Genomic DNA, 21740 nt, shown 5'->3' on the forward strand with positions numbered 1-21740 from the left:
TAGAGTTTCCTCCAATGCAGACAGTGACCTCCATGGTGGGCCGTCTCCTGCAGACGGACAGTGACCTCTAGGTAAACAGTTTCCTCCAGGCGGACAGTGACCTCCAGGCGGACGGTCCCCTCCAGTGCCCAGGCAGGAGTCAGGTGGGGGCCGACCCACGGACCGAGAAGAGTCTTACCGAGAACTAGGCCGCATGGAGGGAAGCTCTCGTCCTGGCGCCCACAGGCTGTCATGCTGCTGCCCCTACAGTCTTTTTCTGTGAATTCAGCACTTTCTGATGGCCGTGGGAGCCGCTGGGGCCTGATGACCTGACACCCAGAGGCCACAGTGCCAACCTTGATGGTGGTCTGTGCACACGAGGTGACCTGCACAGAGGTGGTGAGAGTCTGCTCCCGCAGGGCGGCCCTGGGGAAGGGTGGCCGCTGAGCCCCCGCTCTGGAGCCCTGGCACCTGCAGGTCGGCACGCTTGCCTGGGAACCCCACCCAGGCTGTCCGCGCCATCAGAGGTCGGGTTCAGACACCCGCGCACGAGCCCCCGAAGAGACGCTGCCGACACACATGGAGACCACGCCCGGGGGCAGAGCCGCTTCCTAAAGCCTGTGGAGAGGCAAGGAGACAGTGGGGGCTCAGGAAAATCTGTCCCACGCCCCACCTACGAGCGCCTGTGGAGGGGCGATGCCGGCGGCAAGCCACGGAACGGACTCCGTCTTCACGCCCCACTGGGCCACTCAAGCGCGCCCCGTGCCGGGACCCTGGCGATGAGCCGCCTGCCGCTCCCGGGCCCCGCAGCCAGCTCCCCAGGCTCCTTGGCCCCACTGGGGAGCCGATTCCCTCCCAAAAACCTGGGAACTGTGTCTATGCACCAGCCCCGAAGGGGACGCCCCGATGCTGGTGTCTTCGCGGCATCCGAGGCCTGGCCAGTTAGCCGGGTGGACAGCCTCGGGACGGCACAGGCCTGGTTGGGTCCGGAGAACCACGGTCTGCAGAGAGGACGTGTGTGACAGACAGTTGATTGCCTTGTGCTGACAGGCCTCGGGCCCCCCGTCGGAGGGAGCCAGCCGGTGAGCTCCGCAGTGGATGCCCCCCGACCTCCTGACCACCTTCCCACCAGTGAGCGGGACCATGAGTCATTCGCTCATTCATTGGCAAACAGGCATCGGGACCCGGCCCAGGTTTGGGAATGAAGCCACACGAGGCCTGGCTGGGCTGCCCAGCTCTCCGGCAGGCGAGGAGGGACAGAGGGCCTTGTGTGCATTCTAGAGAGCAGAGCGGGGGCCCAGGTGAGGGAATGGGGGGCCGGCCAGCCCTCAGGGTGACACTCTCTGCTCTCCCCCGACGATTCTGGAACACAGGCGTGTGATCAGCAGACACCAGTGGAGTGTCAGTCACTATTACGGAAGCCCGGCCGGATATGCCCACTACTGCTGGCCTGGGGCAGGCCCAAGAAGACATAGCTGAAACACGGGGTGTCGCGTCAATGTGTCGATGGGACTCTCTGTGGGGCCCACACTGGGTCCGACGTCACTCTGGGACATGTGTGCAGGTGCCCTCCCCATTCTGGGGCTCATCCGCTCCCCTGGGGGCCTGGGACAAGGGCAGAGGGAGGGATTCTCTGTGCGCCTACCCAGTCTGCGACATCGGTGCCCAGCCCCTGGACTCGGCTCTCCTGGCTCCGACTTGCCCCCATCGGGAACAGGACATCTCAGCCTCCACGTGTCTGGAACCAATCCACCCGAGCAAACGTGCTTTTCCCCCGTGCGCAGCCAGGCCTACCCCACCCTCACAAGGGACAGCTCGCCTCCGCCTTTGTGCCTGAACACGGGGCGCCCTGGACCACCTCCCCCGTCCCAGTGTGGCTCAGACCCAGACTAAGATGACGCCCGGCGCGCGGCCTGAAGCGCTGTTCGGCAGGAGGACAGATGGTTGCTATGGCAACAAGATGACCCCGAGTCTGATTGCAGTCCTAAGTGACGTCACGAGCGCAGACAGCTGGCCTCCGGTGGTCCCACACGACAACATGCGCCAGCGTCCACGCGGGCCCGGGCTTGGCGGTGGGATGGCCCGTGGCTGCCTCCTTCCCGGAGTGGCGGCAGCCCTGTCCGGAAGCCAGGGCGGGGTCCCTAGGACCTCCCCTTGTGTCCAGCCTGAAGCCGCGCTGGGAGGCGGGGTCCTGCGCTTCCTCCTTCTCCCAGCCCCCACGTGGGCCCACGGGTCTGGGTCCCGGCGAGGCCGGCAGCCAGCCCCTCCCGCTCTCCTCCTGACCCCCAGCCTCCTCCGGGGACGCGTTGCTGTTCATCTGTGATGACAGCCACGCTGTTGTCCCCTGGACAGAGAGACTCACTGTACTTCAGTCAAGGGCCAGGCAGACGTGGCCCGTTTTTCCCTCTGGTTGGCGCGGAGAGAGCGCTCACGCCCCAGGTCCCCGGCCAGGCCGAGGAGAAGGTTGGACTTGCCACGTGCGTGCAGGGAGCCCCCCCAGAACCACAGACAGCTCCGGGGTCCCACTCCACCCGTGCCGTTCTCATCGATCTAGAGCTTTCCACGAAGTGAGAATGGAATCTGGGTTTGATAAACCATTGCGAAACAGCGTTAGCTTTAGTCAGAGTCTCCGTACTCCTTACACATCTGTGCCCTTTCCAGCGACAGCCATAATTTACTTGTCATTGTGAAATGTCAGCTTACTGCTTCCCAGGGAAGCAGGCAGAGACCGAGCAGGGGATGCATACTCTGCCAGAGCAGTACGTGTGGCCAGGGGGCCGGCCGGGGCCGCTGCTGAGGGCCACCAGCCACTTGGCCTTGTGGGGAGTGGATTTCCGCATCTGACCCTGGATTGTCATACTCACCCCGCAAGGCCATGCCGCTGGGGAGACCCCTGCTGCAGGACCGCCCCGCCCTCCACTTGGGGGCACCTGCCCTCCTGGAGCCCTCAGGGTCCCACGTCCGGCCACGCTGACCCTGGGTGCGTGTACACAGGCCCGTGTGCTCCCAGCCCCGTCTCTCCTCAGGACAGCAGAGCCAACCCGTGCCAGAGCCTCAGCAGCCCACGTACCTCCCCGTGAAGGGGAACATCTGCCTTCACTGGGGACTCCACGTGCCCTCCTGCTGGTCACTCCCTGTCACTACTGAGTTGGCCCCTAAGAAAGCACAGGGAGCGGGAGGGCGCAGACCCAGAGCTTGGGGAGTACACAGTCCCCTAGGGCAGCGCAGCTGAGCAGCCCCTCCCTGCAGGCGGGCCTCCTGCTGCACTACGCCACGCTGGCCAGCATGCTGTGGATCGGGGTGGCCGCCGGGAGCATCTACGAGCAGGTGACCAAGAAAGCGCCCCCGTGCCCGGCCGCAGACCAGCCGCCGTACCCCAAGCAGCCCCTGCTCAGGTACCCGAGCGCACGCGTGCCCTGCCGCCTCCACCCCCGGCCGCCAAGGGCCCCAGCTCTGGGCTCCCTCCCAGGGGTCCCAGCAGATGGGCTCACAGGGAAGCTTGGGTTCCAAGGACGAGCCGGTCTGCACAGTTGGCCAGGGGCGGGGCGGGGCACTGGGGACAGGGTGGGGTGTCCGAGAGGGGATGTCGGGGTGCTGGGGGATAGAGCCAGAGCCGGTGGGTCTGGGGGCCTGCGGGTGTGTCTCTGTGCTACTGAGCTCCACGCCACGAGGGGCTGTGGTGGGCAGCTCTGGGGGGTGGGTCCGGTCTTGGCTCCAGCCTGTCCATGGGCTTCCATGGGCTGAGGCACCGGCTCCTTAGCTGGGAGAAACGGAGGCTTGGTTACCAACCCCCGAGGTGGCCACATGGCCTGGGCCTTTCAAGGCTGGGTGGCAGGTGGCTCTGAAGCCTAGGACTCGCTCGGGCTGGGAGGGTTCGGGATGGGCAGGTGGTCCCCGTGACGGACAGCTGATGCCTCTGCTGCTAGGACCCCAAAGGACCCCCTGGTCTGGGCCCAGGGGCATGGACACTCAGCCCTTGGACTGAACTCTGTCCAGGTCTAAACTGGGAGGGCCTTCAGGAAATATGTCAGTGACCCAAACTCGTCCGAGGGACTCATCTTGAGGCAGATAGAACAACACCCTATGCTGTTTAATAAATACGGGGACCTCGTTAGGTTTTCTGACACGGAGTTTCCAGAGCTCGCACACCCGTTGCCACACAGCTAGCAGGGCCCGTGGCACTCTGCTGCTGACGCCGGCCGGGGAGGCAGGGTTTCCACACCCCTGGTCTGGGGTCGGACATGTTGCCTTCGAGTCAGGCTGGCTCAGGAGGCAGAGGGGCTGAGGCTTTCTCCTTCCAGGGAGGCCCTTGCTCCTTGGGGTTTAAGAATCACTCTCAGAATGAACGTCCTGGTCTGTCAGCGACTGAAAAGCTGCCTGGCTTTCTGAAGAAAAGCATGGCAGCCTCGGAATATTCTGGAGCCTTTCTCTCTGATGGTGCCACATGCACATAATGAACCGGACTCCCAGGTGCTTCCAGGAGCAGTGGGCCCGGGGCATCCATGGGCATGTGCCCCGTGGGCTGTGGGCTTCATGGATGGGCATGTGTCCTGTGGACTGTGGGCCCAGGGGGCCTAGGACAAGAGGGGCATGGGCTCGGTGGCTGTGCTCTAAGCTGGCGTGTCACACCTGCTGGTCACTCTGGGACACTTGCTCTCCCTGTCGTGCTGTCTGGAAACCACTGTCACCTCTCTCCATGTCCCCTTCTTTGGTACAAATGCTCGACAGCGGGGCAGGGGTGCGGGGGCATGTGATGTGATTCCGGCAGCAGCTCCCTAGGTGATGACCCCTCCTGCAGGATGAGACTCGGGAGGGTTGGACACTGGCTCTGGGCTCTGCAGAGGCCTGGCTCCTCCACTCTCTTCTGTGGCCAGGCCTGGCCTGGGGGTGGTCATGGGGACCCCAAAGGTCGGGGGCCAGAGTCTGTCTTCCCAGACACCTCCTCGCCAGAGGCACCCTTACCCGCGATGGCTCTTCCGACTGGCCCGCAGGGACCATCTTTGATCTGCGTCCCGGATCCCATTCCCACGCGGCAGTAGCCTGAGTGCAACCTCTGCAGGCCTGTAGCTCCTGAGTCCCGGGGAGGGAAGTGACCCCAGGACTCGGGCTGTCCCGGCCCCTCGATACGCCGGGCAGCGCTGCACGGCAGGTCCCGCTGACCTGCGGCAGGCCCGGGGTGCATGCGCCGTCTGCAGGCTGCAGGCACCCCTGTGTCCCCCTGCTCTGCCGTCTTCCCATGAGAAATAAGAGGGAGTCGTTCGCCGGAGGACGTCCTGTGTGAGCTCAGAGCACACAGCTTTTTGAGAAACAGGTCAGCGGTCTCACTTCTCACGCTGACTTCGCTGCCAGGTGGCCGCAGAGATGCGGGAAGGGGTCTGCCACCGGGGAGGGCCTGTGGGCCGGGGCCCTGCGTTCCGCGCTCCCGCACCGGGGTCAGCTCGCTCGCTACACAGGCCCCCTCTGCGCTGCTTTGGGGGGAACTAAGCCCATTCAGAGATTCCCATCCACATTCACCTAACACGTTGCAGGATTCTGGATTGGAAGAGCATTTCGGGCCTGACTGGCCCCCACCCCCGGCCTGAGCCCTGGGGGCGATCCTTGCTCGGCGGCAACAGCGTGGGGGTGGGGGGCGCTGCCCGGCTGAGACCCCTGGTCTGGGGTCGGACATGTTGCCTTCGAGTCAGGCTGGCTCAGGAGGCAGAGGGGCTGAGGCTTTCGGCTTCAGGACTGTTTCCTCTCTTCAGGGTCCCTAGCGATTCCGTGTGGACATTAGGGTCCATTTGTCCATTTCTGTAAAACTGGTCACTGCGGTGTTGATGGAACCCGCCCGGACCCGACAGAGCCCTGGGAGCGGAGAGGTTGACTCGAGGACTTTACAGCTTCCGATCCGTAAACACAGCACAGCTGTCCGTGTCCTCGGGTCCACGAGACCTTTGCTGGGGACACGGACCGCTGTCCGCACGCACGTCCCACACCGCCGGGGTTAGACCTCTTTCCTCACGGTCTCTACCGGCACGTCTTCTCCGTCTTCGGGTCGGTCATCGCTTACGTGCAGAGGCACCGCTGAACTTCGTGCGTTGGTCTTGTGTCCCGAAGCCTGGCGGGGTTTGTTCCCAGAGCTGGGAGCCTGCCCGTGGACGCCTCAGGATCCTGTGTGCGCGCGTGCGTGTGGTCCCATCATCAGCATCCAGGGACACATGTCCTGTCCGGACAGCTTTCAATTTTAACTCTTCCTGCCTGACCAGGCTGGCCGGGGCCTCCAGCACAGCAGGGCCCTCCCTACGCCCCCCGCCTCTCTTCCTCCTTTCCCTGCCTCTCCCTCTCTCACCGTCTCTCTCAGTCCGGCCGGCGGTCACAACCCATTTGTGCACAGTTTTAAAGAGCCCGCGTGGGGTTCATCCGCTCCCTGTGTGGCTTGGCTCTTCCCGGTCTTACGACTCCTGCCGCAGCCCCGCCGCTCCCGTCTGCCCGTAGCCGGGGTCCGTTCTGCGCGTCCTCTCTCTAGTCCCCACGGCGCAAAGCGGGGCTAGTCCGAGGTCTTTCCGTCTTCATCGAACGCAGCCTCAGCTACGGTTTCTCACGGGCGTGATTCGGGCACGTTGTATCACTCGTTTTAATATTGTCTGATTTTCCTGTGATTGTTGTCTTTGGCCCGCTGGCTCCTCAATTTCCCCGGACAGTTAGGTTTCAGGGCGGCGGGGGTGCTCTCGAGACCTGTGCCGGCTTCCGCGTCAAGCCGAGGGGACGAAACTCCAGCTCCGCCAAAGAGGCCCGTGGCTTGGAGGGGACGTCCCTGTTCTAGGGACATGCAGCACACCATCCACGGCCTTGGGGAGGAGGGAGGGGCAGACTCTGCTGGGGTGCGGATCTCGGCCGGGGTGCTCTGCCTGTCTCAAGCAGGGGGGCGTGGGCCTCAGGCAAGGCCGGTGCTGGGAAGGGCAGGACGCAGGAAGGCGATGACCTCGGGGGAGGACATGAGAGGGGTCGGCCCAAGACAGGAGCCGCTCTGTGGGGCAGGACCGCGTGACAGACGCAGGAGCACTGCCAGCCCAGCCCCCGCCACCAGGGCCTCTCTGGTGCAAGGACACGGCACCTTGCCCACACGCGGGCTCTCTTCTCTGCCGCCAGAAGCCGCCGCGTCCCACAGAGTCCGTCCCTCCTGGATCCCGGCTTTCACATCCCGTGGCTGACGCCTCCCCCTGGGGTTCTGACCGTGCCCACCAGTGCGCCCACCTGGAAGGAATCCCGGCCCCGCATTCCCCACGTGTCCACCGGGAACAAACCCTAAACCACGACCCCATTTCAGCCTCCCGTCACCGTGTCGGAAAGCCAGCACGGCTCCAGATTATTCTCGTCCCCTAGCCTGAATCAGGGAGCCCACAGGCCCCGACTCTGCCCCCAACCCTGCACCTCCCCACCCCCACAGGCTCGTTCTTGGTGGCCGTGGTCCTGCCACCACCCTGAAGAATTTCGGTTCCTGCACGGGGGAAGCCCGGCTGTGCGTTCCCCTTCCCAAAGCACGCAGGGCTGCCCACTGCTGCCCAGCCTGGCCCCGGCCTTCAGCTGGCTTCCCCAACGTGCCAGTCGGAGGGCCCACGGCCAGATGCCCAGACCCCTGCCCTCCTCCCCAGGCCCAAAGGAAGGGCTGTGTCCTCAGATCCCAGCACACAGCGCCTGCAGGTTCGATGGGGAAATGTTAGGGATTCAATAAATATTTTTTAAATTGGCCTTAAATACTCCATTTTAGTCACAGGACTGAGTCTGGAAGAACCCAGCCTTGGGTGGGTAAGCACTCCCTTCCGGCCAGAGGGCAGGTCCCAGGAGCACAGCTGTGGGGTCGGTCGGAAGCTGCGTTCCGTGGGGGGAGCCGAGAACGAGGCTTCCAAGGGGCAAGTTCACTTTACTCACAGAGAGGGGGCGGCTGTGTGCCCCTCAGGCCCTCGATGGCACAACCGGGCGGCTCGCCCCAGCTTGGCGAGACGGGAACAGATGCCCTCTTGGGGGCCCAGCTGGGGTCCAGCATCAGCCCTGGCACTTTCATGGCGTGGCCAGAACGCAGGCCGGGAGGCCGGCACAGGCGAGGCTCGAGTGCAAGGTCTGGGTTTGCCCCCAGGGTCTCAGCTCCTTTGGGTGTGATGGGTCCTCAGGACGGTGAGGACGTCGACGAAGCCGCAGAGGTGAGCTCCGGGCGGGGGGTCCCACAAATCCTCCACCAGCAGCAGAACACACACGGGGTTTCTGCCCCGGAAGCCAGCTTGCCACTCCGTCCAGGTTTCCTCGGGACCGGCCGCTCAGCCGCTCAGCTGCCCCCGATGCTGGCCCTGCAGGTCCTGGAGGAGAGCAGGCCAGGCCGCCCGGGGCAGCCCGCGTCCCCCCGCAAGCCTGCCGCCTCCCTGCTCGTTCCCATCACGTGGCTGGAGAAGAAAGGCAAGCTGAGGGGTCGGCCGGCTCAGAAACGCGGGAGGAGAAAGACCGAGGCTGCTTCTGCAGACTCTGCATCTGCCGTGGCCGCAGAAGAAGGGGCATCGCCGGCCCCGTCTCCGAGAGGTCACGTTCTGCTGCGAGCCCCTGATCGGGTGTTTCCTTGGACCGCTCCGACAGCTACTCACACGTCTTCCCCCTCACCTCCGCGGGCCACGCTTCGGGCAATTTAAGGACCACGGCCCGCAGCACGCCGCAGAGACTTCTGGCGCGGCAGCTCCGCGGGCTCCAGGCCTGAGCGCCAGGGAGGGCAGCCCCGTGCCGGCACCCCCCGCGGCGCTGGCCGGCCCCCTTCGGTAGACGCACCGTCCCCAGGCTTCCCGTCTCTCCGAGAGTGTCTCCGTCCGAGCCGGGGCGGCCGCCGGCTGGGGCTTATGGACAGCGGAAGTGCAGAGTCCGGAGACCAGACGCCTGCGGAGGGGCCGGCGGGCTCGGCTTTGGCGGGAGCAGTCTTCTCGCTGTGTCCTCATGGGTGGAAGAGGCGGGGGCTCTCCGGGGCCCCTTTCGCAGGAGCACAACCCCTGTTCACAAATGCGTAGGGCCCCTGCCTCCCGCACACTCCCCTTAGGGTGGGGTTGCCGGTGAGTCTGGTGACACACACAATCAGACTGGAGCCACTGGCCGAGGGATGCCGCTTCACAGCCAACGGGCCTCCCTGCTGTGGCTCTCCAGATGCTCAGGGCCAGTCCCCAAGTCAGCTGCCTGCGATCATGCCCTGACCTCAACGTCACCAACTCCACCGGCCTTCCTGACAACGGGCTCATAAGTCCTTTCTGCTTCGTCAAGGCCTGGTGCTCCCCCTTGAAGCACACAGCTGCCCCAAGACCCAGGGGCTTCGTCTGGACACTGTGAGTTCCGTGGTGGAGGGCACTCGCCCACCCACTCCCCAGTGCACAGCTAGTGCCAGGCTGGGCCCTGCCGCGGAGGGACAGTGCCCCAGGCTCCATCTGTAGGAGCCCCTCTGGGACGGCAGGGCATGTGCTGGGAAGCACGGGGTGGCGCCCCCCCTCGGCTTCTTCATACAGTGCCCCCGGCCAACATGGCCGCAGGAGCCCCCAGGAGTCCGTGCAGCACCCAGCCGGAGGCAGCCCTGCGCAGGGGTGGGGGCTCCAGGGCCATCGCTGAGTAGAGCATGAGCCACCCAGGCTGATGTCCATGACCTCCTGTGACCCCGTGAGCCCAGCCCTGCGGGCGGAGGTCCTGGCCCTGGTTTCGGAACGTTGGAGCTCTTTTCAGGCAGAAGGGCTCTGCCGCGCCACAGGCTGTCCCCGGCTGGCGTGAGTCCCGCTACTGCGTGTCTCCGCGCGTCTCGTGGTCTGGGCACCCGTCTCGTGCCCGGGGCTCAGCACAGGTATGGCTCATGTTGTCTGCGTGACCCCCAGGGCCCCTTCTCCAAAAGCAGCTTCTCCAAACCCATGTGGCAACTGTGGGTGGGCGGCCTGGACACTCAGACCGTGCGGAAGGGCCTCTTGGTCCCAGCGAAAACGGTCAGTCGGATCGCTTGGAGCTCCGAAGTCGCAGCCGGCACAGAGGGTGCTCACTGGACCTGGAGACAGATCCCGTGTGGGGGCGGTGCCTGGGGTGGGTTCCTGCGGCCCCACAGCGGCCCCCAGGACATTCGTGCTGCTCGAGTTCACCTGGGCTGCGTCGCCTCATGCACACCCAGCCTGGAGGGCTCCCCGGTGACCAACGGTGCCAGCGCGTCGCAGGCACTGACTCCGTGAGTGGGGGTGCTGGCAGGACAGCCCCCAGCAGAGCAGTCCTGGGGACACTCTTCAAGAAAGGAAGTGTCTTCTGCCGGGGGGGCCAGTCGGGGTCCAGAAGGCCCAAGAGGTCAGTCTCTGGAAGGGCTCCTCCGCCTCTTGCTAGCACCAGCCTGAGTTCCCGAGTCCCCGACCCCCCCACCCCCTTGCTTCCCAGGCCGGGGTCCACCTGGATGGGCAGCAGCAGGCGAGGGCACAGGCTCCAGAGGAGAGAGACGCAGTCTGCGGAAGCCGGCCCCAAAGCCGGACTCAGCCGGGTACCTGGGCCCCTGGGGCCTATCGGAGCCCGGTCGTGGTGGCCCACCAGCCGAGGCTGCACGTGGCGGGCAGCCTCCTCCATGGACACCTGTTGCAGGTCCAGGGGGGAAAGCACTACAAGCACAGAGGACGCCCCAGAGACAGGCCACGGAGGTGCAACAGCTGCCACGCTGAGCACAAGAGGCTCCTCGTGTGTGACCGGGGACGGTGCCGGCGGACGGACAGGGCGGAGAGGGCCGTCTCAGGGCCTCTGGGCTACACCGCCAGGGCCGCCCCCAAAGGCTGCAGACCCACCGCCAGCCCACCTCCCCGCCGCTGGCCACCCCTCCCCCGAGCGCCTCCGTCCGGCTCCTCCCTAGGGACATGGGGCGGGACCCTGCTGAGAAATCCACACCCTGGCTTGCCCCCGTCCCTGCGTCTCTCCTGCCGACACTCGCTCTGTGACCGTCTCACCTGACCACAGCTCCCGTGTCTGTGTTGGGGGGAATGGGGCGCGTCTGGGTGCGGCCAGCCAGTGGACGGAGTCCTCCAGGAAGGCGAGGAGGGCTCACTGCCGCAGCTGGTGGCCGGACCCCATCACGGGTCGCCTGCTGGCTCTGAAACCGGGGGCCAGCCGCGGGGGGACCAGTCGGCTGTGCCCGACTCCCTTCTCTGTCGCAGGAGTTTGGTTCCCTTAGCGCCCGGGTTCTTGGTCGCGCTGCTTCGAGGAAGGAAGAGGCAGACCGGACAGAGTGCCGGGCAGCAGAGCACAAGGCCCCCGGAGGGCTGCCGTGTTCACAGCGTAGGGGGTTTACAAACTCTTTCCAGGACCTCGAGCGCGGCCACTGTGGGTTCCTGCTTCGGGTGGTCAGTCAGGGCTGTGATCCGGCCCCATCCAGCGTGTCTGTGGGGCTCGTGGGCAGGCATCCGGAGACTGACCACCTCAGCTCCTGACAGGGACCGACCTCTCGTGGTTCGTGGCTTTCTTTCGGCTCATGTCGCAGCAGTCCCCCTGCAGAGACAGGTAGGCAGGACGCTGCCGTGGCCTTGTCTGGGCAGGAGAAGGGGTTGCGGGTGCAGTGTCGTCTCAGCTGTCCCGGGTCCCCATTCTCCTGCTGGGACCCTGGCCCTGACCTCCTCCGTGTCCAAGGAACCCCTAACACTGAGGCCCCTCAGACGCACGCCCAGCGTGGCTCCCAGTGACCACACGGACAAGAGGCGTGGCCGACACATGGTGGGGGGTCGGCGCTGGGACTTTAAGCTCGGGGTTTCCAGTGGCCCTGGAGGCCTGGCCAGTTGCCAGCTGCCCGCGGGCAGAGCAGGCTTGCTTGGATGGCCCGTTCGTGCTGTCAAAGCCGGCTCAGAAGAGCCCAATGGCCAGTAAGTTCACATCAGGGAAACCGTCGCTGCCACGCAGTGCTGGGGCGTGAACGGCCGTGTCCTGGGCCCATCCCTCTTTCTGATGGGCAGCATCCATGAGGGCCCGTCCTCTGAGACGCAGACGCCAAGATGAGGGGCCCGCGGGCCCACAGCAGCCAGCATTGGCGCCAAGCCCCAGCTTCCCTGCGGCTGACCCTGCTTGTCCGGTGGCAGAGGGGAAGCAAGTGGTTGCGTGGGAATCAAGTGGCAGAGACCGCGCCAGGGCCTGGAGGTCGCCGCAGCCACGCGCTGCTGACCGGGCCAGCCCCGACACGGGCTTCCAGATGGTTCTCTGGTCTCCACCTCCGGAACTAAGGGGCAGGCTCCCAGGGGGCCTCGCGCTTGGACACAGGGCCCATCCTTGCCCGTCCCCGGTGCAGCAGCTGGCACCTGACCTGTCACATTCCGCTCCCGGCCTGGGCGGGCCCCCTGGGGTGTGTGCGCGTGCACAGGCCCACACCGCATGCTCCCCGAGCGGAGCACACGGGAACAGGGCATGTGGTGTGGATGGCACTGACCTTCCGCGGGGGCTAAGGCGGAGCTGTGTCCGTGTGCGGGGATCTGGCAGGTGTGTGACAGCTGAAGCGTGGCCCGGGCTCCTGGCATCAGGAGCTGCCGGAGGGCCCTGTGCCCACTGCCTGGAATTCCACCGGGTCCCAGGAGCCGGCCTGTTCCCGCTGCACCCCGGTTCTACTCGGCCGCGGGCGTGTGTGCCGGGCTGGCCCGGGTCTGACGCTGCCCCGAGGCCGGCGCTGTCGCCGGTCAGGTGTGGCCTTGACCAACCTGCCCAGGGGCCCAGGGACGCTGCTCCGTTTTCCTTCTGGATTGTTTGGGGTTTTGGGGTTTTTGGTTTTTCCGGTTTTTTGGTTTTAAAAAAAAAAGCCTAAAACATCACTGCAGGCTTACAGAACTCGTCCTGTGCCCTCCGGGGGAGAAGCAGAAGCTCCCCGCTGGGAACACCAGGTCGCGCTCACACCCGGCCCACAGCCTCTCTTGGGACTGTCTTTGCCTCTTTTCAGGGTTGTCCACCCAAGTATGCGTCCCCAGACACTGGTTCTGTGGGCACCGGTCACGAGCTCTGAGTACACATGGGCCCACAGGCCTTACCGTCTACATCTGGTTCCTTCGCTGCCCGTGGCTTTTCTCAGACGCACGCGTGGGCTGCATCTGGCTAGCTGGGCTGCCGCAGGCCCGGGGCCCAGTTCACCTGCTCCTGTGGACAGGACGCAGCGGCCCGGACGCCCAGCTCCTCCCGAGGGCTCATGCACGCAGGCTCCCTGGCCCCCGGCAGCGCCCCACGCCCGCCGAGCTCCCTGGCTGGGACACGCTTCTGAGGGTGTCGGGCTTTCTCTCGGTGGCACGCCCGCTCAAGCCGCTTCCCCACTGTCCTTCTGTCTGTCTTGCTGATTTGTTAAAGCCCCTCAAAAGCACCTCACGGGAGCATGTGGTCACGTGGGTCACAGAGAGTTTTCCTACTCACGGCAGCTAGAGGCGCGTTTGCACTTCTGTGAGGGGGACCCTCTCCCACCCACACCCACATCCAGCTCCGACCCACGCGCCGCCGTGGGGGACGTTAGGTGCATGGCTCAGGACCATGTTCCTTTTCTGCTCCTGGTGTAACAAACAAACACAAACTTACTGACTTAAAACAGCACATGTGCTTTCTTACAGCCCTGGCGGGCAGAAACCCAGTCGGTCTCTTGGGCTCCATCCAGGTGTGGCCAGGGTGGCTCCCGGAGGCTCCCGGGGAGAGACGGTTTCTTGCCTCTTCTGGAGGCGTCTACGCTCCTCAGGGCCCCCTCTGGTTCCAGCCAGCCGTGCAGCGACCACCCTCCCATCTGACCCCCACATCCCCTTGCAAGGACCTGTGACGACATCAGGTCGCCTGGACCACCCCCGTCCCTGCCTCCGCCGCTCAGCCACATCCGCAGCACGGGGTCAGCACAGCCCAGCTCTGGGGCCGTCACCAGCCCACGCCAGGGGCGGACCTCATGTTCCCGTACATGCTCCCTTGACTCGTCAGGCCACCCAAACCTGGATGTGGCTCTGCTCCATGCTCCGCCCGTCACTGGCTGTCCCATCTCCCCCCTGCCACTGTCCCCATGCTCTCGGGAGCCTACGCCTGTCCCCCACCCCCACTCTCCTCCCCAGGGGCCTGTGGTCCTGCCCTGTGCACATCTTCGGGTCCTCTGTGGCATCACAGGGCGGCAGCTGGGGTTTCCTTGGGGTCCTAGTTCATCCTTCTTTCTAGGAACCCTGCCCTAAAGGAAGAGGCTGGTCTGCTCCCAAGAGCCAGGTGAGCTCCAGACACCCGGCGGACCTGCCCTGGGCGGTCTGTGTGGGGACCCAGGAACACAGACATGTGCGTGGTCCTAAATGGGCCAGTGTCCTCTGGGGCCGTGCAGGATCCAGCAGACAGGACTTCCGTGCACAAAAGACGGCAGGTCAGTGAGCACAGCAGGGCGGGGTGCCCAGGAGGGAAGGACAGGAACCCCCAAGGGAGAGGGTGTGGCTGGCATCGACCAGTGACCCCGGGCACTGCGCACGCTGAGGCTAGTGCTGAGCGGTCTGCATCGGGCCGGGACAGGCCCGCAGATGTCCCGCTTGTCCACCATGCCGAGTGCCCAGCAGCCGCAAGAACAGCGTCCGGGTGGGGCCCTGCCGCGGCCTGCAGCGCCCTCTGCCGACAGAGCCCGGCTGGCACCGGGAGCTGAGCTCGGCCACCGTCCGGGGGGCTTGGCTACTTGGGGCTGACACAGCTCAGGCAGAGGCAGGGCGAGCCCCAGCCAAGGAAGAGGCACCCCCTGGCTTGAGAGGCCTAGCCAGAAGCAGTGGGGCTGTGGCCCCCTCACCCTCCAGGATGCATGGCCGCGAGGGTTTGCAGGGCACGGTCCCCAGGAGCCAGGGGCCAGTCCGCTGGGAATGGTGTCCCGCTCCTGGACTGGCCAGGAGTCGAGGGGGCTGTGTCGCCTAGGGGCACCAACAGGGGGTCTCCAGGACCCCTGCCCCCAGGTGTCGACAGCTTAGCAATGTGGCCCCTTTGTCCTCCTGGGGACGCCGGAGGGACCAGCTCCGGCAGCACGCCTGCTGGAGCAGAGCAAGCCTCACGCTGCCCCTGTCACAGGCTCCCACGCTCCCCGCTTTTGTGCCTCCCCTGAATTACAGGAGTGACGGGAACCCCAGGGTCCTCGTCTCCCTGGAGGGTGGAGGCGTGGCTCGGGGAAAGTGGCTTTCTGCAGGTTCTGAGGGGCTTTCGAGCCTGGTCAGCGCTGGGAACAGGGCCACAGATGGCCGTGGACCGGGCCCCCGCCGGGCCGGGTCCGCCAGCACGCGCTCACCTGTGGCCTTCTCCTGCAGCCATTACAAGCGATCAGGGATGTTCTCCCTCTGTCTTTTCTGGCTCGCCCCCCGCCCCAGCAGACCCCGGCCTCTTACACCCGCTGTGCGCACGCTGCGTGGACGCAAGTCCTGCTCGAAACCGGGGCCGCGGGACGGACCACGAGCCTCTGCCCTCGATGCCGCCCGGCTGTCTGTCCTGGTTTGCTGAGATCTCTCACGGCAAACGTGTGTAAATTCTGCCGAGTGCTTTACCGCGTCTGTGAAACGATCGCATGGAATCTCCTTGTGCTTCCGTGATGAGCTACTCTGATTTCATGAGACACAGCGCGTGTCTGCGTAACTCTCACCGGCCCTGGTGTTTCCTCCACGGTTTTCTGCCGCGGGTTTCCGACCAGGCGCCTCCTTTGCTGTCTGGAAGAGCGTGCTGGGCGGGGACTGGCGTCATCACGCCCTCAGACGGGGTCCGGTTTCCCCGGCGGCACTCGGGAGTTTCTCTGTTGGGTGTTTGTGGATCTTGGAACCAACATTTAGAGAGTTTTCAGCTTTCTGATGCTCGTCTCGCTGTTGCTAATTTGTATTTTCTCGGGGAATTTGCCCATGTCCTCGGAGCCGCTCCAGTGCTGGCCACGGTTGTTCACACGGGCTCGCCCTCGGTCGCCTGCCTCCCCCTCTTCTCGCCGGCCCGCGGGGCGTGAGGGCAGTGCGTGGACACCCGTCCGTTTGTTGCGGACATCACTCTGGGCTGGTCATCCTCAGCCCTGCTCGTTGGCTTTCTGGCTCCTTGCGTCTGGGGACTCCGCATTTACTTGGCTCTCTCTGCCTCGGCGCGTGGCGCCCCGGCCGTGAGCATCCAGTCTCCTCCTCTTCCCACAGACATCAGGGCCACGAATGTCCCTCCAAGGCGTCCGCTGCCTCCCAGAAACGTGCTGTTTCCTCTCTCATCTTGTTTGAAGTGTTCTCTAGACCCCCGTACGGCGTCTTTGACCCACGAATGATTCAGAAGTATGTCGTCTCGCGTCCGAGTGTATGTGGTTCTCCTAGTCACTGTGTCGTTGCTCATCGGCCGGACGCCGTGGCGGTCAGACCGGACACTCGGTGTGATCGCAGCTCTGGGGAGGTGAGCCGGGCCGCCCCGCGGCTCACACATGGTCCGGCGCGGCGAGCGGAGCCTGAGCGGAGGCGGAGTGTGTGCGTCTGTGACTGAGCCTGACGCTCCAGGAAGGGCACGGGGCAAAGTGAGTCACATTGTTGCTTGGGTCTTTGGTTTCTTTTTTTTTTCTTTTTTTTCTTTTTTTTGAGATTTTATTTGTCTACCGGACAGCGAGAGGGAACACACGCGGGGGAGGGGGAGAGGGAGAAGCAGGCTCCCTGCTGAGCAGAGAGCCCGATGCAGGGCTCGATCCCAGGACCCCGAGATCACGATCTGAGCCGAAGGCAGATAACCACGCAGCCCCCAGGAGCCCCCAAATCTTGGGTTTCTTTCCTCCTCTCTTGCCGAGCGCTTGCGTCTGGATCGCAGGCTGTGCCTCTGGCCTCGTCGGCCGCTGCGGATCTGTCCTTGTCGGCTTCGTGTCGTTGGAGTCTCTGGCCCCGCGTGCGCATGGCCTGGCCGCTGCGTCCCGCCGTGGGCGGTGCTGACACTGACTATGTCCTCCTGAAGTCTGTCCTCTGGCGTCGGTGCGGCCGCCGTAGCTTCCCTGCGTCTCCCCGGCGGACGGAGCCCCCTGCCCGGGGCGTCGGACGGTCTAGGTCTTTGTTTTAACCACCCGTCCACCTGCTTTCCGCTTGTACTTCTCCTTCTGCTCCTCCTTTCCTGTCCTATGTTGTCCTTTGGGATCATGTTAGTATTTCCCCACATTGCGTTTTACTTATCCATTGGCCCTTTGCCTGTTCATCTCTTGTGCTGCCTCAGGGACCGAAGCCACGGACTCTTCTCCGTATCTTTGGCACGACAGCCGCGCTGGTTCATGAGCCTCCCCGCGGGGCCGTCCCCCCCCCCCCCCCCGTCGCGGTGCCGAAGCTGCGGCGTCTGTCCGTCCGCACGTGGCAGTAACTCCCTGGGCAGTGTTACAACTCTTCCTTCACACAATCATATTGGTTTTTAGTTAAGAGAAAACAAAACGTTCTATGTTTGCCCTAATAGCTAGCGTTTCCGGCGTCCTCCGTTCTTGGGGTTTCTATCTGGCGCAGCAGCCCCTCAGCCTCAAGGACGAAACAGAGTTTCCGGAAGGTCGGCGGGTGGCAAATTCGCTCCGCTTTATTTTTGTCAGAAAAATGTCTGTATTCGTCCTGTTCTGAAGGACGTGTTCTCTGTATATAGAATTCTGGGAGGCACGGAGCCCAGGGTCACCCTGCTCCCACCCATGGACCTGGGGCCAGCGGCATTCCCCTTGTCAGGGACAAAGAGCCATCGGCCCATTGGGGCGGTTGTGGCATCCGGAGGGGGCACCCTCTCCTTGGGATCCTCTGCAAGACGGCCCCTTGGTCACCGTGACCCTCATGCGGTCGGACCGGCGAGCTCCTCACATGCTCGAGATCCAGCCTCAACGGGTCGGACGGTAGACGGGAGAGGGCCCTCGGATGGAGCTGCCGGCCAAGACTCGGCCGGCAAGAAGGTCGGGCCAGGTCCGGGGTGGGGGCCAACTCCACCCAGACGGGCCTGTCCTGGGGGTGGCGTCAGAGGCCAGATGTGTCCCAAGCAGCTGAGAAGCCAGGCTGTGGCCGGCACAAAGGTGTGGGGGGGGTAGGGAGGGAGGGGGTTGGGTTGGAGGATGGGGGGGGGGGGTGGACCGGGGGAGGAAGGGGGGACAGGAAGGAGCGGGGGGGGAGGGGGAGTGGATGCGGGATAAGGGGGGGTAGATGAGGAGAGGGAGGAGAAGGGGTTCAGGCCGGGGGGGGCGGGAGTGCAGGGGGGCAGCCTGGCTCTGCAGGGGCCCAGCTGGGGGTCGGTGCTGTCGGGACCTCGGCCCCGCCTCTGCGCAAGCGCTGGAGGCTGCCCCGGGGGACCTTCTCTCTCCGCAGGTCCTACCTCATCGGCGGAGGGGTTCCCTTCATCATCTGCGGGGTCACGGCCACCACGAACATCGGGAATTACGGCGTGGACGATGAGGACGTGCCCTAGTGAGTCCCGGGCACCGGGCGGGTGGAGGCTCCTTCCCGGCCCCCCGCACCTCCCTGTGCCCGGACCACCTGTGGGGGCGCCCCTGGGACTGCGTCCCCGCCCCGTCTGTGTGCCCCCAGCAGTCCCCCTTCTCACCGAATCCCCCTCCCTGGGCACCGGGGACCGGGTCAGAGTGCGCACGGCCCCACCGAGCTCCGCACCCCCCATCACGCTCCTTCTCCTCGGTGGCCCCCAAAAGGCCAAGCCTGCAGGACACACTGGCTCTGCTCCCTCGGGGGCTCCAGCACGAGGGACATGAAAGGCCGAGAGGCCGGCCCCCCAGCCCAGACTCCCGGCCACACTGTCCCGGCAGGGGCCGGCCGGGTGGGAAGGTCAGGTCTCCTCACCACGGTCAAGCTCACGCCCCGCAGAGAAAGCCCTCCCACGGCCCGAGGACGGCCAGGCACTCGCCCCCCCGGGCGACCCCTCAGGGACCCTCTCTTCCCGCAGCTGCTGGATGGCCTGGGAGCCCAGCCTGGGTGCGTTCTACGGGCCGGCGGCCTTCATCGCCCTGGTCACCTGCGTCTACTTCCTGGGCACCTACGTCCAGCTGCGGCGGCACCCGGAGCGCAGGTACGAGCTCAGGCTGCGGACGGAGGAGCAGCGGCGGCTGGCGGGGCCCGAGGCCGGCCACCACCCCGGGGCCCGGCCCGGCCCGCTGCCCGCCTGCGACGGCCTGGCTGCCTCCCTGCTGCAGAACGAGCACTCGCTCCAGGCCCAGCTGCGGGCCGCGGCTTTCACGCTCTTCCTGTTCACGGCCACCTGGGCCTTCGGGGCGCTGGCCGTGTCTCAGGGTCACTTCCTGGACATGGTCTTCAGCTGCCTGTACGGCGCCTTCTGTGTGACCCTGGGGCTCTTCGTCCTCATCCACCACTGTGCCAAGCGGGACGACGTGTGGCACTGCTGGTGGTCTTGCTGCCCCCGCCGCGGGGACGCATACGCCACGCAGCTGGCCGCCCACCCCGCACTCGACACCAACGGGGACGCGATGGGCCACGTGGCCTGCCTGCAGGACTCGCCGTGTCCAGGCAAGCCACGGGGCTTCGGCCACCCGCCCACCAGCCACTGCAAGATGACCAACCTGCAGGCCGCCCAGAGCCACGTCAACTGCCTGTCGCCGGCCCCGCCGTGCTGTGGCAAGACACACTGTGAGCAGCGGGTGGAGGACACGGCCCACGTCCACGTGCACGAGGAGGACGCCTTTGGACACCTGCACAGGGGCTTCCAGGCCAGAACTAAGCCCCCCTACTTCAGCCGGCACCGGACGTCCCTGGAGGAGCCAGAGTACGCCTACCACATCCCGGCCAGCCTGGACGGCAGCCCCCGCAGCTCACGCACAGACAGCCCCCCCAGCTCGCTCGAGGGCCCGCTGGGGGCACACACGCTGGCCTGCTGCACCCAGGGCGACCCCTTCTCCCTGGTCAGCCGGCCCGAGGGCAGCGACAGCAGCCCGGTGCTCTACGGCTGCCCCCTGAGGCCAGGCAGGGAGTCGGCCTCCGGCCCCGTGCACTTCGAGATGCTCCGGAGGACACAGTCCCTGCCCTTCGGTGGCCCCGGGCAAAACGGGCTGCTCAAGGGAGACCTGTGTGAAGTCCTATCCTTCAGTGCCAATGGCATCGGCAGCATCAGGACAGGGCCGTGGAGGAATGAGACTGCTGTGTAGCCGGCCTGACGCCACCGAACCCTGGCGGACGCACGCGGCGCAGAGCAGGGTCCTGCACGGGAGGCCAGCAGGGGCGTGCTTCTCAGACGCAGCCAGCACCCCCACGGACCCTTCGCTGCGGAAGACCTGAGTGGGAAGATGCTTTGGGCCACGTCTGCTTCTGCTAATCCTAAGGTCAGACGGGCGTCCATGTCCCAGACTCCGGCTTTCTGACCCCATAGTCCACAGTTCCCCGGGCAGCCCAGAAACGGAGCAGGTGTTCTATCAGGAAAATACCCTCCGTGCCCGGCGTGGGCCATAGGGAGCTCTGGGGTGAGTCCCATCTGCCCCACCAGCCTGGCCACAGCAGGAGGTACCCCCACTTTTTCTAGTGTCTAGTGTGTGTCTCATTATGTTTTACTCCAAGGCACAGGCGCGCTGCCGGTCTGGACCTGGGCCGCCACCCCAGCCCCTCTGCCGGCCCATGTCACTACCGCCACCTTCAGCGGCCGCCCTGGGTGCAGCCCCCACAGGACTGAGAGCCTCATGGACACTCGGGCTTGTGACCCAACCCAGGCGCATGTGAGAAGAAGGGGCAGCCTGTGACCGTCCTCCAGGGGGCCAGCCGGGGTCTTTGAGGGGCTCTGAACCTTCAGAAATGCCCAAATGTCCGTCCGCAGACTCGAGCGTCAAAGCCAGCCACTGTCAGGACCGTAGCCTGCCCCACCAAGGTCGTCTGGGCTCTAGCATTCCCAGCCCTGAGAAGAGAAAGGCCGGCGTCTCCAGCAGCGTCTGGGCTTGAAGGTCCGACTCAGACGACAGTGGTCCGTCAGAGTGAGCTGTGTATGGGGCCAGGGGCCCTTTGCAGAGGCAGGGGCCCGGGGTCCCCAGAGGCAGAGCCCGGACCCCTGAGAACACGTGTGCAGGACCACCCAGCCATTCCTCCCTCCCTCCTCCCAGACCCGTGGCACACACGCACACACGCACACGCACACAACACACGTGTGTGCCCCGTGTACATACGTGTGCACACGTCTCCATGCTTGTACGTGTGCGCGTGTTCGTATGCTCTCCACGCCCACCGCACGTGCGCCACATGTACACACACACAGTCGGTGTTCTCCAGACACTCGAGTGCCCGTCTCACTGCCCTGCACCGATGTCGTCGCTGTGAGACCTCGGCGCGCTCTGCTGTCTGCAGGACGGCCTCACCAGGACAGAGCCTCCTGAGCGCACGCCTGGGGGCGTCGGGTGTCGGGTGTCCCAGGGCCAACGCTCAGTATCTGAGCACGAGGAGCCTCGCTTCCCGGGATTCTTGTAAACCTGACGATGTCCCAAGCCCCCACCAGCCCCGCAGTCCTCACAGGTCAACCAGACAGGCAACCAGACGACTGCCAGGCAGTTTCTGTCTCTGTGCAGCCTGTCCGCCTGCTTCCGTAGCCAGTAGGAGCCAGAGACCCGACGCCGTGCCATGTGCACCTGCAGAGCCGTCACAAAATACAGTATTTTGCACTGTTTGCTGCTTGTGAGGCTGGTTGATGGCGTCTCTCGTCCTCTGTGGGGCGGACCTACCTCGGCACGTGGCTCCTGCTTCTGCCCACAGGGCCCATGCTGGGGCCAAGGAGCCCAGAGAGGCCACTGCCCCGGACACTCCGGCCCCCAGGAAGGTGTCCCCCGTGGCCCTTCGACCCTGGCAGGCCCGGCAGAGCGGCCTCATTAT

At 65.3% G+C, this 21740-nt stretch overlaps 1 protein-coding gene across 2 annotated transcripts in view; it reads left to right on the forward strand.

Moving 5' to 3' along the window:
* Nucleotides 1–21509, forward strand: part of ADGRA1 (adhesion G protein-coupled receptor A1) — a 32124-nt gene extending 10615 nt beyond the window's left edge. For both annotated transcript variants that reach the window (XM_032313266.1, XM_032313265.1), the window contains 3 exons: nt 3229–3374; nt 18240–18338; nt 18829–21509. In XM_032313266.1, the coding sequence (XP_032169157.1) occupies nt 3229–3374; nt 18240–18338; nt 18829–20041 (1458 nt within the window). In that variant the 3' untranslated portion in view covers nt 20042–21509. The remainder of the gene's footprint in view (nt 1–3228; nt 3375–18239; nt 18339–18828) is intronic.
* Nucleotides 21510–21740: the final 231 nt, after the last annotated feature.

This window comes from Mustela erminea, chromosome 14, assembly GCF_009829155.1.
Source record: "Mustela erminea isolate mMusErm1 chromosome 14, mMusErm1.Pri, whole genome shotgun sequence".
In the NCBI taxonomy this organism is placed as follows: domain Eukaryota; kingdom Metazoa; phylum Chordata; class Mammalia; order Carnivora; family Mustelidae; genus Mustela; species Mustela erminea.